The 15,739-nt window shown below is 36.9% G+C and overlaps 1 protein-coding gene across 3 annotated transcripts in view; it reads right to left on the bottom strand.

The window, feature by feature from the left end:
• Window positions 1-2,546: 2,546 nt before the first annotated feature.
• Window positions 2,547-15,739, bottom strand: part of ANKRD46 (ankyrin repeat domain 46) — a 39,443-nt gene continuing 26,250 nt past the window's right edge. For 2 of the 3 annotated variants that reach the window (XM_069466172.1, XM_069466170.1), the window contains 4 exons: window positions 13,035-13,130; window positions 10,368-10,705; window positions 9,032-9,190; window positions 2,547-4,542 (listed from right to left, as the gene is read on the bottom strand). In XM_069466172.1, coding sequence (XP_069322273.1) covers window positions 4,326-4,542; window positions 9,032-9,190; window positions 10,368-10,678 — 687 coding nt within the window. In that variant the 5' untranslated portion in view covers window positions 10,679-10,705; window positions 13,035-13,130 and the 3' untranslated portion in view covers window positions 2,547-4,325. Of the gene's footprint in view, window positions 4,543-9,031; window positions 9,191-10,367; window positions 10,706-12,207; window positions 12,246-13,034; window positions 13,131-15,739 lie in introns of those variants that run through there. The other variant, XM_069466173.1, reaches the window with a different exon arrangement.

Below are 15,739 nucleotides of genomic sequence, written 5' to 3'. Positions count from 1 at the left end.
TGGGTCCCAGATGAAAGGGAGTAACAATTGCTGAAATCAATAAAATGATTTCACACAAATCATGTAATAAAAATGCAAAATAAAGGGAACACAATTTATAATGTGTATTTCAATTTGAAAATGCTCAGGCACAACTACATGAGAAGAAACAGTAAAGTCATCAATACCTATAATAGATTATCTTGGTGACTTAATTATCATCAGTAGCACTGCTGTCAGTAACAAGATTTTTTGAAACAGGTATAATTCTTGATCAAATTTTGAACAAAATATAGTAGAATCTTCTTTTAATTATATGGTGGTTGTGGTTCTTGGAAAATTCATGATACATTAAAACTATGCCAAAAGATACCCTGTTTTAAAATGGAATTGGGTTTTAGGCTCAGATAACTAGTTTTTTTTTTTTTTTTTAATGTACATGAATATCCAGCAGAACATTCAAGAATCATGTGGGAGGCTGGGTGCGGTAGCTCAAGCCTATAATCCTAGCACTATGGGAGGCTTAAGTGGCAGGATTGCTTGAGCCCAGGAGTTTGAGACCAGCCTGAGCAAGAGCCAGACCCTGTCTCTACAAAAAACAGAAAAATTAGCTGGGCATGGTGGTGCATGCCTGTAGTCCCAGCTACTTGGGAGGCTGTGGAAGGAGGATCGTTTGAGCCCAGGAGTCTAACGTTGCAGTGAGTTATGACACCACTGCACTCTAGCTCGGGTGACAAAGTGAGACCCTGTCTCAAAAAAAAAAAAAAAAAAAAAAAAAGAAAAGAGAAAAAAGAATCAAAAAAGAATTATGTGGGATGTAGAGCAGCAATTCTTTGTTGGGCTAAATTGTCCCATGTGCTGTGGGACGGAAAATATCTATGGCCTCTGCCCACTAATTGCCAGCAGTCATTTCTAAAACCATTAGTCCAAGCCCAGCATATGAATTCCACCCCCCCCACCCCGCCCCTCCAATGACTGGTTCATCATTCCAGGTCTAAGTCGACTAGTGAGTGTATGGCATTGGTTGGTTTCAGAACAGGGTACATGATGAATGTTAGCCAATAAAACAGCAGAATTTTGCTGGGGGCTTTGCAGCAAAGTTTCCCATGAGGGAGTCCCAGAAAAGGTCTCTTCTTTACATGGTTATAAATGGATGTGATGCCTGAAAATTCTGTATTATTCACAGAACCAGCTGGAGGATGCAGCCAACAAATAGGAGGGCAGAGCCAAAAGCACAGGGGAACTGAGCTAAAGATTTTGGATTATGTTACCTGTGGGGTTTATCCTACCTCTTTATGTAAATGGACTTTATGTAACTGGACTTCCAGTTACAGAAAACAGTAAATTTCCTATGGGTTAAACTGTTTTGAATTTGGGTTTTGGTTCTTGCAGCTGAAAGCACTTTGATAACATGTACAAACAATTTCACAAGTCAAAGACTGGGGCCTGGTGTTAAGAAAACACCAAAAACAAAACAAGTGATTATTGTTCCTGGACATCTACACCAAGTGGTAAACCTGTGGCAGGTTACGCTGGTCGAAAGCCTGCATGCTCCTTATGCAAAGGCCTCGTTCACCTGTCAAGTGGCAGGCACACTGGGGGAGAAAGACCAGCCCAGTTCACACATGCAGCTTGTTGGGGAGAATGCATGAAAGGCAAAAAGCTATTTATTCTAAAAAAAAAAAATCTAGCTACAGGTAAAAGAGTAACATTATCAATATTTGTGTGCAAAGAGCTCTACAGATGTTCTGTGGACAGATGGGGTTGTAAAAATAGATTAAGTCCCTGCTCTCACGAAGCTTACAATTAATGAAAGAAATTTTAAAAATACTGTGTTTACAGAGAAACAGATCAAGAAATGCAAAGTAACTGTAATAAAACTGCGTGTGGTAAGTGGCGGGAAACGAAGGGTAGAGAAAGGGGCAGTGAGGTGTAGTTAATTACGGAAGGTTTTCTGAACACGCCAGGGTTGAAGTTTGAATGTTAAAGGTTATAACACTGGGAGGACATATAAAAATGGTGCATCACAGAAGGAGGAAAAGATAAGTATGTAGAACAGGAGTGGGCAATTTAGAGACGTCCTGCTGACATGGCATCAGGTGAGGTTCTGGATAAACATGGTTTTGTTGTCAGATTCATGACAGACAGCGGGGCAGGAGGAAAGAGCAAACTGATAATTAACGATAGAGCCTCAATCTGGAACCCATCACATCCTAGCTGTTTGACCTTGGACGAGCTACTTAACCTTCTCTGTGTCAGTTTTCTTATCCTATAAAATGGGCACATGTAGTGCCCAAGGGGGCATAAGGATGAAATGAGATGGTGCATGCTGAGTGGCCTGCATAATTTGGGAGGTGCTTGATCATGGTAGTTATCATCACTCTTAAACCCACAAGCAAATCATTCAAATTAGTTTCAGAATATTTATAAGGCAAGCATATATAAAACCCAATATACTTATTATATCAGGTTTGAAAAAAAGCTGTTTTTAAACAGCTAATTGCAATCCATTTTAAAATCCCCAAATTAAAAGAAAAATTACAATACACTAAAAAAATGAATTAAGATTAAGGATTTATAAATACATTTATTGATGGTATTACCGAATAATGAATGCAGAGAACAGAATACAAAGAAATCAGCACTTAAAAGGAAACATTAATCTTTAAAAATGCAATGTATTTATATATATATTGACCCATTTTGTATCTGTTTAGATTTACAAACAAATGTAAAGGCTATTTCCAAAGCTTTCATTCTGAATATACTTCAATTTGAGTTCTACTGTTCTCTATTCTAAAGCAAACTATTTTTTTGCTGTATTTACACCAAGTATGATTTATTTTGTTCACATCTAACTTAAAAGCAAGACTCTGCAAGCTGATTCTGAAGCAGCTAGTTATTCAGGAATTTTACAACAGCTCTTTAAGAGAAGATAAAACCACATGAAAGAAAAAGCTTCAATATTAGATATATAAATACAAAAGAGAAAATATCAAGAAGCAAAAAGAATCACAGAAATACCAATTCTATTCTAAACTATAATTTATAATTCTAGCAACAATTCAATTAGCAGTAGCTTAGATGCTTTTGTTCTAAAAAATAAAACCATTAGTTCTTTCTGTATAATTTTCTGACTTTACCCAATGAAAAACTATCAAGCCTTCATATTGTTTTTTAATAACCCAAGAATATGATTTAAACATTACAAAATCATTAACAAAAGAGGCTTTCAAACATACTGCTGAAAGCTGCAATATAGTTTGGGAGCCAGATTTCAATTTACATAATATTACCATTCATAAACAGTTTATGACACCCAGTACAATATTGTTCAGCTCTGTTAACTCAGAAATACTCCATCTGTTCTTGCCTTCAGAGAATTACTGATATGGATGGGATTGTTAAGAAAAGTCTAAGAGGGCCTCTAAACAGGATTGCACATGAAATAATCATGAACTATGATACAACTGTGACAACACAGCTAGCTTATAGAACTGAATTTTTCACTAAAACAATAGCACTACAGACTTGTGACAATTAAATATCAGAATTATTTTTCCCTGCTAACTATTCAGTAGAAAAAAGTGTTTTCTGAGTGTAATTTTGATGAATATGATACCTTTAAAATAAACACTAGGGGAAACCGGAAATTCCTCAAGTTTATTTTTCACAGATATTAATGAGCAATGTAGTTTACAAAAAAATTATTCTAAAAACAAATAAATATAAGATTTAAATCAATCATTTTTGAAGAAAATATAGATAATTTCCAAAAGTTTTGTTTGGTTTGTGACTAGACTCAAAAATATTAAAAAAAACCAAACACATTCTAATAATACTAATTTGCTATACAAGATCTGAGAAATGTACTTCAAGTTTTAAACTTTCCCCTATCCCTTGAGAAAGTAAATAAAAAGAAAAAAGGGGGGCTCTTGCAAAAATAAACAAAAACAAAACAAAAACTAATCATGTAAGAAATACTTTTGCTTTTTCAATACTTCAATTGGTCCTATATCAGGGTATGGTTTTGATAGCAAAGACTTCATAGCCTCTTCCTTTATCTCCCATTTTCTAGTCATTTCTATGTTTTTGTCAACAAGGCTATGTATAGGTTTACCTAAGAAGTTAGGTTGAATCAGAGGTAGTGTTACGATGCAGTTTACTTGATTATAGGGTGTAGTTAGTTCGAATGAACACGTTATTATCTAAAAGGATTATGATAAGAAAAAACACAAAGAGAAAAATGTACAGCCCTCACTGCCTTGCACTAAGAAGAATTTTGGGAAACTGAGAACAAATACAAAGTCAGAAAGAGGCAATTGCCTCATCTCCCATGAGCCGCTTTAATGCACCAATTCAGGCTGGTTTTCCACGAAGGGTAGCACCCCACTCACATAGTAGGCAATGCCAAGAGACAGCAAAGCAATGACGAAGATCAAGAGCAAGACCCTCCAGAAGCCCAGATCTTCTACAAACTCCTGCCACGTGGTTCGAAAGCTGGAAAGGACTCCTTCGCCTTGCTGTAGGTTGGGATTGAGGAGAGAATGGCTTTCCATGGCACTGTGCAAGAAGGAAAAAGAAAAGAAAGGGGCATGAAACAAACACTTCACCCATTTCAAAAACATAAAACGATGGGGACTATATTGTTTAGAAAAGACCAAACTTATAATACAACACGTACAAGAAGACAACTGACACATACATACACTCTCACATGCTTACGTACTGACTTACACATAGCCGCAGGTATCTGGACAATCTACCTTAAGCTGGAAATTGCTAAACCATAATGAGTATGTTTCTTGGTTGAATATAAGGACAGCCAAGTTAAAAACCCTATTAATGGCCAGGCCCAGAGGCTCACACCTATAATCCTAGCACTTTGGGAGGCCAAAGTGGGAGAATTGCTTGAAGCCAGGAGTTTGAGACCAGTCTGGGCAACACACCAAAAACCCATCTCTACAAAGAAAATTTAAAAATTAGCTGGGCGGGGTGGTGTGTGCCTGTAGTCTCAGCTACTCGGGAGGCCAAGGTGGGACGGCTGCTTGAGCCCAGGAGTTCGAGACCAGCCTGTGCAAGAGCAAGACCCTGTCTCTACTAAAAATAGAAAAAATTAGCTGAGTGTTGTAATGCATGCTTGTAGTCCCAGCTACTCGGGAGGCTGAGGCTGGAAGATCACTTGAGCTCAGGAGTTGGTGGCTGCAGTGAGCTATGATGACACCACTGCGCTCTAGCTGGGGTGACGGAGTGAGACTCTGTCTCAAAAAAAAAAAAAAAAAAAGAATTTATGTCAATGAAAATAAGCAGACATGAAGGTGAAGACACCTGAAGAGAACAGCCGTCTACAAGTCAAGGAGAGAGGCCTCAGAAGAAACCAACTCTGCTGACATCTTGATCTCAGACTTCTAGCCTCTAGAATTGTGAGAAAATAAATTCTGTCAAGAAGAAAGACAGAAAGGCCCAGTAACAGTGTATCATCTAGACTAAAGCCGCAATAGCCACAATCACATGTATCAACTATTTGTTGGTTATGTAATAGAAGGTCATGACCACCCTTCCTATACCCCTTAGGTTCTTCCAAGCATCTTGGCTCAGAACCATGAAAATAGCATAAAACAATGTCTTAGTCTCATGTACCATGAACAAGTAAGCACATGCAAAACTGGCAGTTTTTTTTAACCTAAAACTTTACTTCTTCACACCATTAACAAAAGGTCCTTCAGCCTTTACTAGTATTAGAGGTATTCTCTGATCATGGGATGCTGACTTCCTAATGGGCCACTCTGCCTGACATCCGAACATTTTTTTTTAATATTAAAAGATATTTAGTCTTTAAAAGACAATATTTTCAGTGGGAATCTACAATACAGAAATTTAAGAAAACTTGAGCAAATTTAAAAATAAGATTAGAACTTTAAGAAGGCCTAACCAAGTAAAAACCATAATAGATAAAGAATCTCAGGAGAGGCTTAGTTGGACCTATATATTAATAAAATTTATTAACTATGTCTGAGTGACATAGTCTCATACTCAGAGATGTTAGGTATAAAATGAGAATTCAGGACGCATTCTCTAGGAACTCGTGAAGCTCTGCCAATCAGCATTTTCTATAGAAACTTTATGTAATGAAATGCTTTCTACTGTCCAATAAATTCCCTCCAACATAATGAGGGTGTGTGTGTGTGAATATAATCCTTTTAAAAAACATGTGTCATCTGCACTGTCTTTGTCATCCATACCTACAAAGTAAAAGGGAACCAAATTAAATTTAGGATAATATGGAAGAGTGGGGAAATATTTTTCATCAACTTAAAAGGCCCATAGAAGTTGTACTATGTCTCAGGGGATCCTAAGAGAAATGGAAAATATTGTAGTAAATACATTTAAAACCTTACTTTATTACATTCTACTCTAGAAAAAGCGGTTACACAGCTATGCCATAATGCCACATACTAGCCAATCTCTTTAAAATTTTTCCTCTACTTTTTAAAAATTGAGATATAATTCACATACCATAAAATTCACTTTTTTAAACTGTATAATTCAGTGGTTTTTAGTATATTCAAAGTTGTACAGCCATTTCCACTAATTCTGTAATAGTATACTTCCATCACCTCTATAAGAAACTGTACTCATTAGCAGTCATTCCCCATTGCCCCTTCCCCCAGCTTCTAACAACCAGTAATCTACTATTTGTCTCTAAGGATTTGTCTATTCCGGACATTTCACATAAACAGAATCACATAATATGTGGCTTTTTGTGCCTGGCTTCTCCCATGTACCATGTTTTCAAAATTTATCTACATTGTAGCATGTATCATCAGTACTTCATTCCTTTTTATGGCAAAATAATATTCCATTGGATGAACTAAAGACATTTTGGTTATTCACTCATCAGTTGATGGACATTTGAGTTGTTTCCACATTTTGGCTATTGTGAATAATGCTGCTATGAACATCTGTGTACAAGTTTTTGTATCAATATATAGCTTCAATTTTCTTTGGTATATACACCTAGAAGTGGACTTGCTGTTCAGGTGATAATTCTATGTGTAACTTTTTGAAGAATGGCCAGACTTTTCCAAAGCGGCTGTACTATTTTCCACTCACATCAGCAATGTATTGAGGGTTCCAATTTCTCCACATCCTCGGTAACACTTGTTATTGTCTGTCCTTTTCATTACAGCCATCCTAGTGGGTGTGAAGTGGCATTTCACTGTGGTTCTGATTTGCATTTTCCTAATGATGTTGCCTTTAAACTTAAGCTTCAACCACTGCATTTGTACCATGACACTGAAGGCTGGGAATAAGATAGGTAATGAAAGTACTAATAAATTAATTTTTGACAAACTGGTTTTATACACTATAATACAAACTCTCATGCTGAAGTGAAATGGCAGGTATGTGAAAGAAGTAGGAGTGTTGCATACTGAGTTGCTCAAATGACTAATCACTGCTCAATTAATAAGTAATCACAACTGAGACAAACTAACGCTAAAAGTATATTTCTGATAAAGAAGTGCCAAGAAACTGGCTATTAACAAAATGAAGGTCCCCAAAATATACCAAGGTCCCAAACATACACCATGTTTTGGAGGAGCAAAATCTTTAACAAATAATAGTTGCCTCAATATTATTAAAGTGCTATGGCATTCTGACTGCCAATCCAGAGCACACAGGAGAGAGAAAAAGGGCTTGCAAATGCATCTTTGACTTCTTGTGTATTTCTCAGCTTTTGGCGATAACTCATAAGAAGCATACACTGTTCTAGAAGTAAAACTCTTTAATTTCTTTAGGACAGTAATAAGTGCTTGAAAGTATCTAAACAAAAAAGACCTAAGCTTGAGAGTGGAATTAATGGTCCCCAAGGAGTACAACCACCAGCACACAAAGGAAGAGGAACGCAATGGGTACACAGGGGAATCAAAGAAGGGTGAGCTATGGAAACTAGAGAGGATTTCATTTAGAACTCACAGAAACAACAATCCCAACAATGATCCTGATGGGATAAGTGGTCTATGTGAGCCTAAATTCAAGTCCTAGTGAATCAGCTTCTAGGTCAACAGCTGATGCTAATCTAGGCCCTTGTTTGTTCTATTTATATTCTACTGAAAATTTTGGGAAGAGACTATAGTAAGTTCATCATCCTTCTTACCTCACTGAAACTCCATGGCTGAAACTCCATGATGGTTGACGAAGCTTTATGCTACAACAACTAGGTCTGGCCTACTGACTACCTGTTGAGCCAGTGAGGCCAAGGGAAAGATGGTTTGCCACCTTTTCAGAGCTCCCTGAACTCTGTTCTCTGCTGCTTCTAGGTGAAAAATGATGACATATTTAACATGCTGTCAGTCACATCTTAGTTTCAATTACTTATAGGAGCCCCAAATTTCATTAGTTCCAAATTCACTTGAAAGTCCCTTCCACATTCCTGAAATGTGTATGTGTTACATCTTATCTTACTTTCCCTCTCCTGTTTTTATTGTCTCTTAGCATTCCACTTCCCTACTATGGAAACTACCTTTTGGTCTTTTCTAACGTTGTCTAACTTCTTAGGCTTACTTATGTTTCTCTTCTTCTTTGAAATTCCATTTTTTTGTGACCTATACTTAAAATTCTCAAACTCCTGCTTTCTTCCCTTAGATTCAGCTCTTAACTGCTTCTTTTCCCTTGTGCTGTCAATAAAGCAGGTGGCTAACAGAACATCATGTGCATGTAGTATTAATAGTTTCTGTTTATAGTTTTTCAATTGTAATCTGAAGCCATAAGGGCCTATATAAAGTTCAAGGAAAGTATCAAAACTCTGCACCTGAAAGTAAAAGAATATAAAGCTCACAAAGTCACCGTAAAAGATCCAGGTACTTAAAGTGACTTGCCACTTAAAAAATTTTATCTTGCTGGGTGTGGTGGTTTGTGCCTGTAGTCCCAGCTACTGAGGAGGCTGAGGCAGGAGGACTGCTTGAGCTCAGGAGTCAAGGCCAGCCTAGGTAACACAGTGAGACCCTGTCTCAAACAAACAAATGAATAAATAAATAAATATCTCAAGTACCTTTCACTCTCAGCTGTCTGCATGGTCTCCAGTTTTGAGTGGGTTCCTCTGTTAAATCCTTTTACCTCTTGTTCTTCCAAAGATTCCAGCAGTCGGATGACATCTTTATTCACACCCCTGCGTTTTGCTAGAACTAAGGGGGTAGCACCTTGATGATTGCTAAAAATGTTCAAAAAATAAAGAGGCCATCATAGCAGTTATACTACATTGTTAGTTACAGTGTTAGTACCCATTTGTGTAGATCTCAGTGAAGAAAAGATGAGCCTGATTGACTCAAAACTAAAACCCAAAGATGGAGGCAGAAGGTGAATTTTGAATTAACCTATTTTTTTTTTCCCTTCCAGGGAAAAGGCGAAAGAATATATAGGCAAAAGAGTGGATAAAGGACAATAAATAAAAGAAAGAGAGACCATCTCCTCAGAGATTAATTGGAAAGTCTAGTTCTAGACTCACTCTTATCTGACATCTATATTTTATGGGAAGAGTATATATAGAAAAAGTCTAAGGATTTTTTCAAAAAGGAGTCAAATAAGCTGCTTTGGTTCACTCAGCTATTTAGCACTAACAACAAGAGAGAACCCAAATCACATTAAATCCTGCAGTTAATTCACATCACATTAATAGAACCATTTACTGTCTTATTCAGATTCAGGGGCATTATGATACAGATAAATTAGGGCAGCATGTAACTGTAATTTAAAGGTCAAGCTCAATAGTCTTGACATCTTTCCCACTCAAGAAACAGGGTATCACTAAAACAAACAAAGACAAAATCCTGGTTCAGTCTAAAAAGGACTCTGGATCCCAGAGAGATTATGAAACTAGCCCGAAACATGACAGAAGGCACATGAGCTTTGGAGTCAGGGGAACTAGGTTCAAATTCCAGTTCTGTCCTTTATAAACTCTGTGACCTTTGTCAAATCATTTAATCCTTTTTGTCACAACTATCTCATCTGTAAAATGAAGATAATACCTACCATGAGAGTTATTCACTCTGAGGATTAGATGAGCTAACATAAGTAAACACAGTCTAGCTCACAGATTTTCAACAAAAGTTACTTTTTTCTTTTTCCCTGTCTTATACTATATAATTAATTAGTAGCATAAACGGGCCACTATTTTCATAGATAAAATTACACTGCTTCAGCATGAATCTAGAAGTCATTTCCTTGTTCCCTCATTCACCTAACAAGATAACAATGTCCTAAATGCCTTTCTAAACTTGTTATTACAACTGATCAATGAGGAAACAAAATCAGAGACTCGGAGATTAGACTGTAGGTTGAGAGATTAATGTGAAGAAATGACTAGACTTCAAAAACCACAGAGAACTTACCAAATATCAATTTTGAGTCCATTGGAAACTAAGAACTGAATAGTATCTACGTGACCACAAAGGTGAAGAGCTGTGTTTCCTTGATAATCTGTGGCCAGAAGATCAGCACCAAATTTATGCAATAACTGGCAGATGTCTACATTCCCTCGGGCTGCTGCCAGGTGAAGGCCTGTTCGGCCCCTGCTGTCACGAATATTTGGGTCAAAGCCACTTTCCAGAAGCCGCTTGGAATAGTTAAAGTCTCCATCAATACAGGCTTGTAGTAAGGGCACGTTAGTCTGAGAAGAATCATTTACAAAAACGTAGGACATTGTTCTGATATGATGGATAGAACACGCCTGTAATGAAACATGAGGTAAGATTTGATAAAGCCAAATGAAATCAACACAATAAAGTCATTTAGAAAAGCACTATTTCTTATCCTTCTTGGCCTCCCGCCTCTAATAAATTACCTTACCAAACAGAAACAAGTTATCAATTATACTTTATTTTCTATTAAAATGTTTTACTTTATTTTCTTCACATCTGTTGGATCAAAATTACAATTAATTACTACTATAAAGCTCTATTTTGCTTTTCACCATATAAAAAGATTAAGAGATATTTTTAAAGCTAAGATGTACTTGCTTAGATTTAAGTTTATTACATTGTCAGAAGACATAAATGTGATCTTTAAACTTAAAAGAACTACCTATATATATAACATATATATATGCCACTGCTGACAGACATTCTTAATACATGTTCTCTTTCATGTATTTGCTTCTTCTTGTATTTGAGATACTCTATATGGTAAACAAAACTACCTGCATGGAAGTAACACACTCCATAAGGACCTGCTATAACTTTATAGTATAAATTTCAAGTTTTCATAGAAAGAGAAAGGCTAAGGAAAGTAACAAACTGAATTTAAAAATTGGAAATATCATGAAATCAATTCAGATTATGCTTTTTTTTGCAGTATTAATCCTATTCTGCTCTGTTCTGTGGTTTTCTCAATACCTGATTTTGCAAAACTCCCATTGTCTGAAGACTGAGAGGTGAAGGGGAAAAAAGTAGGTGTCTGGGAATACAGGAGCAGGACAGAAGCAGCACCTCCAGGTGGGTCCAATGTGAGTCTCATCCCTCTGACTAACCCAGCTCACTAGACTGCCCATACCTCTCACTGAAGCTTCCCTGCCCCACTAGAATGCCTGAACTCTCAGAACATTCTGCTTTACCAAAGTGCAAACAACTAGGTCTCTCTGTCTTTCTCTCTTCTCCTTGGTTCATTTAACAAAATGTTAAAGCCTGTCAAAAGAAACTTTACTAAGAAATTGAAGAGAAAACAAACCTAAACAAGAAAACAGAAAGGCAAAGACTGATGCATTTACAGAGATGGCTCTCTTACTCTAAAGTTACCAAAGTTTAGTCACAGATGGGCTTGGCTTGCATACTTGATCAGGTCAATTCTTTCTTTCTGGAACACTGATGGAATTGGATGCTAGACCAATCTATTCTTGTGCATAACCTCAAGGAGACTCAGAAAGGCACGGCTGCTGAGTGTGGTGAGATTCCTGGCCCCTGGTTTCCCAGCAAAGTCACTGGCCCCTAGTCCTGGGCTGCCTTACACTAGGGCTCTGGTGCTGCCATAGGCTCTCGGTGGAAAGAGGGGCTGGCATTAGAATATACGGGGTCCTATTCTGAGCCAGGCACCAACTAGAGACTTTTAATGAATTTTATTTAATCTTCCTAGCAACTCCATGGTAAGGTTTATTATATCTGAATTTCAGTGAGGAGCCATTGAAGGATTTTAAGCCTAGGAAATGGCACAGTCTTACTAGTCTTTGAGAAAGATTACCTGGATGGCAATATGGAGGGGCTGGATTGGAGAGGAAAAGGTGGAGGCAGGGGATATCAATCAGTAGGCCATGTAGTAATCTAGGCAAGAAATGATGATGGCCATCTAAGGCAGTGGTAGATAGAAGGGGACATACTGGAGAAGAATAGAGAAGATAGAATTAGCACAACTTAATGACTCATTGGATATGAAGGGTGAGAAGGAGCTGTTAAGGTTAATTCCAATAAAGAGAAAAATCTGCTTGTGATTAAGAATTACAGAGATCAAGATAAAATAAATTTCATATTATAACACTTAATGATTTTTAAAAATTAACTTAATGAGAAGAAATTGCTCAATAAATTATTCAAGAATTCTTTTTTGAAGGTAATCTATTTTTCCTTATAGTATTTACTAGATTGGATCATGAAGAAGATAAAGCCACCATAAATCATTTTAAAAATAATACCATATATCAAGGGATTTCAAGAGGTAATGTGTTTTGATTAAATTCTGTAAAACTAGATAATAAAAAACAATCTACTTGGTATTTTTGATTCAAACAAAGTAAGAATTTTTGTGGTTTGCAGACAGATTCTTCTGAATGTTGGCTCAGTAAAAAACACATGCCATTTCTGTCTATTTTTTAGGTAGGAATAAGTGTAGTGTATTTTGTCAGTTTCTCTGAGTCCTTAAGAAACTGCTAAACTTACCCTCACATTTAATAAAGTCCAATGACAGACAACATTTTTCATCTTGATCACAGAACTGAATCTGCCCTAAAGCAAGGCCACAGTTCACTGGAGGTTTCACACATCGTGAGGAAGTCCACAGTAGAGAATACTCACGCAAGCCTTAAGATGAGATCTTTCAGTGGTCACTCAGCAGTGTCTCTGAATTCTTACGAAGGTTCACCAAAAATGCTACAATGTGCCGGCAAGGATCTACAGTAAATAGAAAACTCAGTTATAACAAAGATGTGGCATGAAAAAGAACTTGCTGTTCTATTAGATACTGATAGGCCAGTGGGACCTGCAGATATTAACCAGAAAATCTGTGGGTAAGGCATCAACATGTGAGGCCAGTAAAGTATCTGACAGGTAATAAGGTAGTGGAAAGGAAAAAAAGAAGGGCTCAATAAGGAGCTGCTCTGTTGCTCACAAACAAGAAAGCATGGACAGAAAGATAAAAGAAAAAGCATCAAATTTTGTACCCTCAGTAGAGAACAAACTGGGCTCTGAAAATTTACTCTCAGTCATTATTTGGAATTCAGAATGCATATTTCTCACATTATAAAATGGAGGCTATCTCCCAGATTAGTCTACAAAGGCATTTTTAGAAATAAAATACTATTCATAATGAGGGGAAAAGGGTAACAACAGCTAATACTTATGTTTAAACCAAACAGGATACATTTAAGAAAAAATATTTCTAATCTCTCTTGAATGCTGGTATTTAAATCTCTTTAAATCTGTTCCTGAGACTGTCCTTTCCCCTGAGTGTGCAGGAAAATCTGGCCCAGAGCTACGTGCAGTGTTCTCCAGACAGCCCGCCTGCCCGCCCCCGCAGCACGGTGCTGCCTACTCTCACACTTCTGTGCTGTCAGGCCCACTCAGGCCACACCTCTGTGTACTGAGAGACCAGGCGATTACCCTGTCTGCCCACTCAACTCTTCTCTGGAGGGACCATGGACCACAAAAAAGCAGTATTAATTCATTAAACAGACATTTACTGTGTGCCTGAAATGTGCCATATACCATGCTAAGTGGTGGGATATAAAATCCAAATCCCAAATTCATGGTCAGGCTGAAACTCAGGTTAACTTTTAACTCGTCATTCATGTTCACTGCTACCAAATCCCTAAATTTATATAGGGAAATAATTAATGGTATTTTATGAAGCTCCATTTACGATATGTAAGTCAGGTTGTATCATAAGGGCTATCAGTGCTAGGCTGGACCTGATGACAGTGGCTGGCAAGCGGCATGTGAGGGTCAGTCCCACAAAAGTACCAGTAAGGATGAGGAAGCCACGATAATACACAAAACAACTGCCCTCCCCAACTGTTTCCTAGTTTTCTGTGATCCCATAATATTAATTTAAACAAGCTTCATCTCATTGAGCCACTTAATTTGATTTCCTTAAACAAATATTCTGAATTCACCCAAAGCCTAGTACTTTTCCTCTCTTATCCTGACCACTGAAGCACAGTCTTCACGATTAAAGCCTCTCTAACACAGGATTTGGCTTCATTTTCAATATTAATTAAAATGGTGCAAGTGAGTTCTTCTGAAGGTAGGAGAATTCACATTATGAAAAGAACAACTTTTGCTTTTCATCTGGAGATAGAATTATAGATCATATAGTTACATCCCCCCAAAATCTTAATGTTCTCTTAGATCCACTAGAAAGACATTGCTCGTGCCATTTTCTTTTGATATGACCAGGCCCCATAAGAAAACACACTTGATCAAGTTACAGATTTATATGTAATTCATATTTAATATTATAGAAATGTTTAGACTAAATTACTAGAAACCTGCCAAGAAAATTTCCAAGACTGGAATTAGACTTTAATCACTAGAAATCTATTAATAGTTTCCCCAAGAAATCATAAAGTGATAAAAACCACAATACATATTAACTGTTGTTCAAGGGGTGAAGAGGACTAAAGATTCTTAAACTTTTTATTTAAAGATAATTATACATTCATATGCAGTTGTAAGAAATAACAGAGAGATCCTGTGTACCCTTAAAGCAGTTTCCCCCATTGGTAACATCTTGCAAAACTATACTATTAGGTCATTAAATACGAAATGTATGATTTCAAATCACAAATGTAGTTTATTATATCTCAAACAAGAAGCAGTACAATTAATCAAAGTATCTGCCTAAACTATCGACACAGTTTTGCTATCTCAGGTCGCCCACGTGGCTCATTTTCAAGATTAAAATCACTAGAATGGAACTTCTCAAACCATTGACGTACTGTGCATTCATTAGCCACATCCTTCCCAAACACTCTGTTGACATTTTGAGCTATCTGCACTGCATTGGTTCCACGGTGGAACTCATAGTCAAAAATAACATGAATTTTTGACTTATCCATGGTTTCACAATTGCTCTAAAGAAAATTTGAAAGATAATAAGCCAAAATGTGTGTTTGAAAAACTGAGGATGTACCATCACGATAAAAATAAAACAAGAAGTGTCAAAGTGAAATGTCAGAGATATCAATAGTAAAACTTAGTACTTAAGGAAATCAGACATTTCATACTTACTAATAATAGCCTAATACAATACCACAACCAGGATATTGACATTGATACAGTCAAGACACAGAACATTTCCTTCACCACAAAGAATCTCTCACATGTTGCTCTTTTAAAGCTATACCTACTTTGCTCCCATTCTGACCCCTGGAAACCACTATTCTGTCTTCAGTTTCTATAATTCTGTCATTTCAATAATGTTGTTAAAGATGGAACCATACAGTATGGAACTTTTGGGACTTTTTCACTTAGCATAAATCTCTGAGATTCATGCAGGTACT

The sequence above is a fragment of the Eulemur rufifrons genome, chromosome 3 (genome assembly GCF_041146395.1).
Source record: "Eulemur rufifrons isolate Redbay chromosome 3, OSU_ERuf_1, whole genome shotgun sequence".
Taxonomy (NCBI): Eukaryota; Metazoa; Chordata; class Mammalia; order Primates; family Lemuridae; genus Eulemur; species Eulemur rufifrons.
The sequence above is the reverse complement of the archived record's forward strand: the minus strand, read 5'-3'. Positions and strand labels throughout refer to the sequence as shown.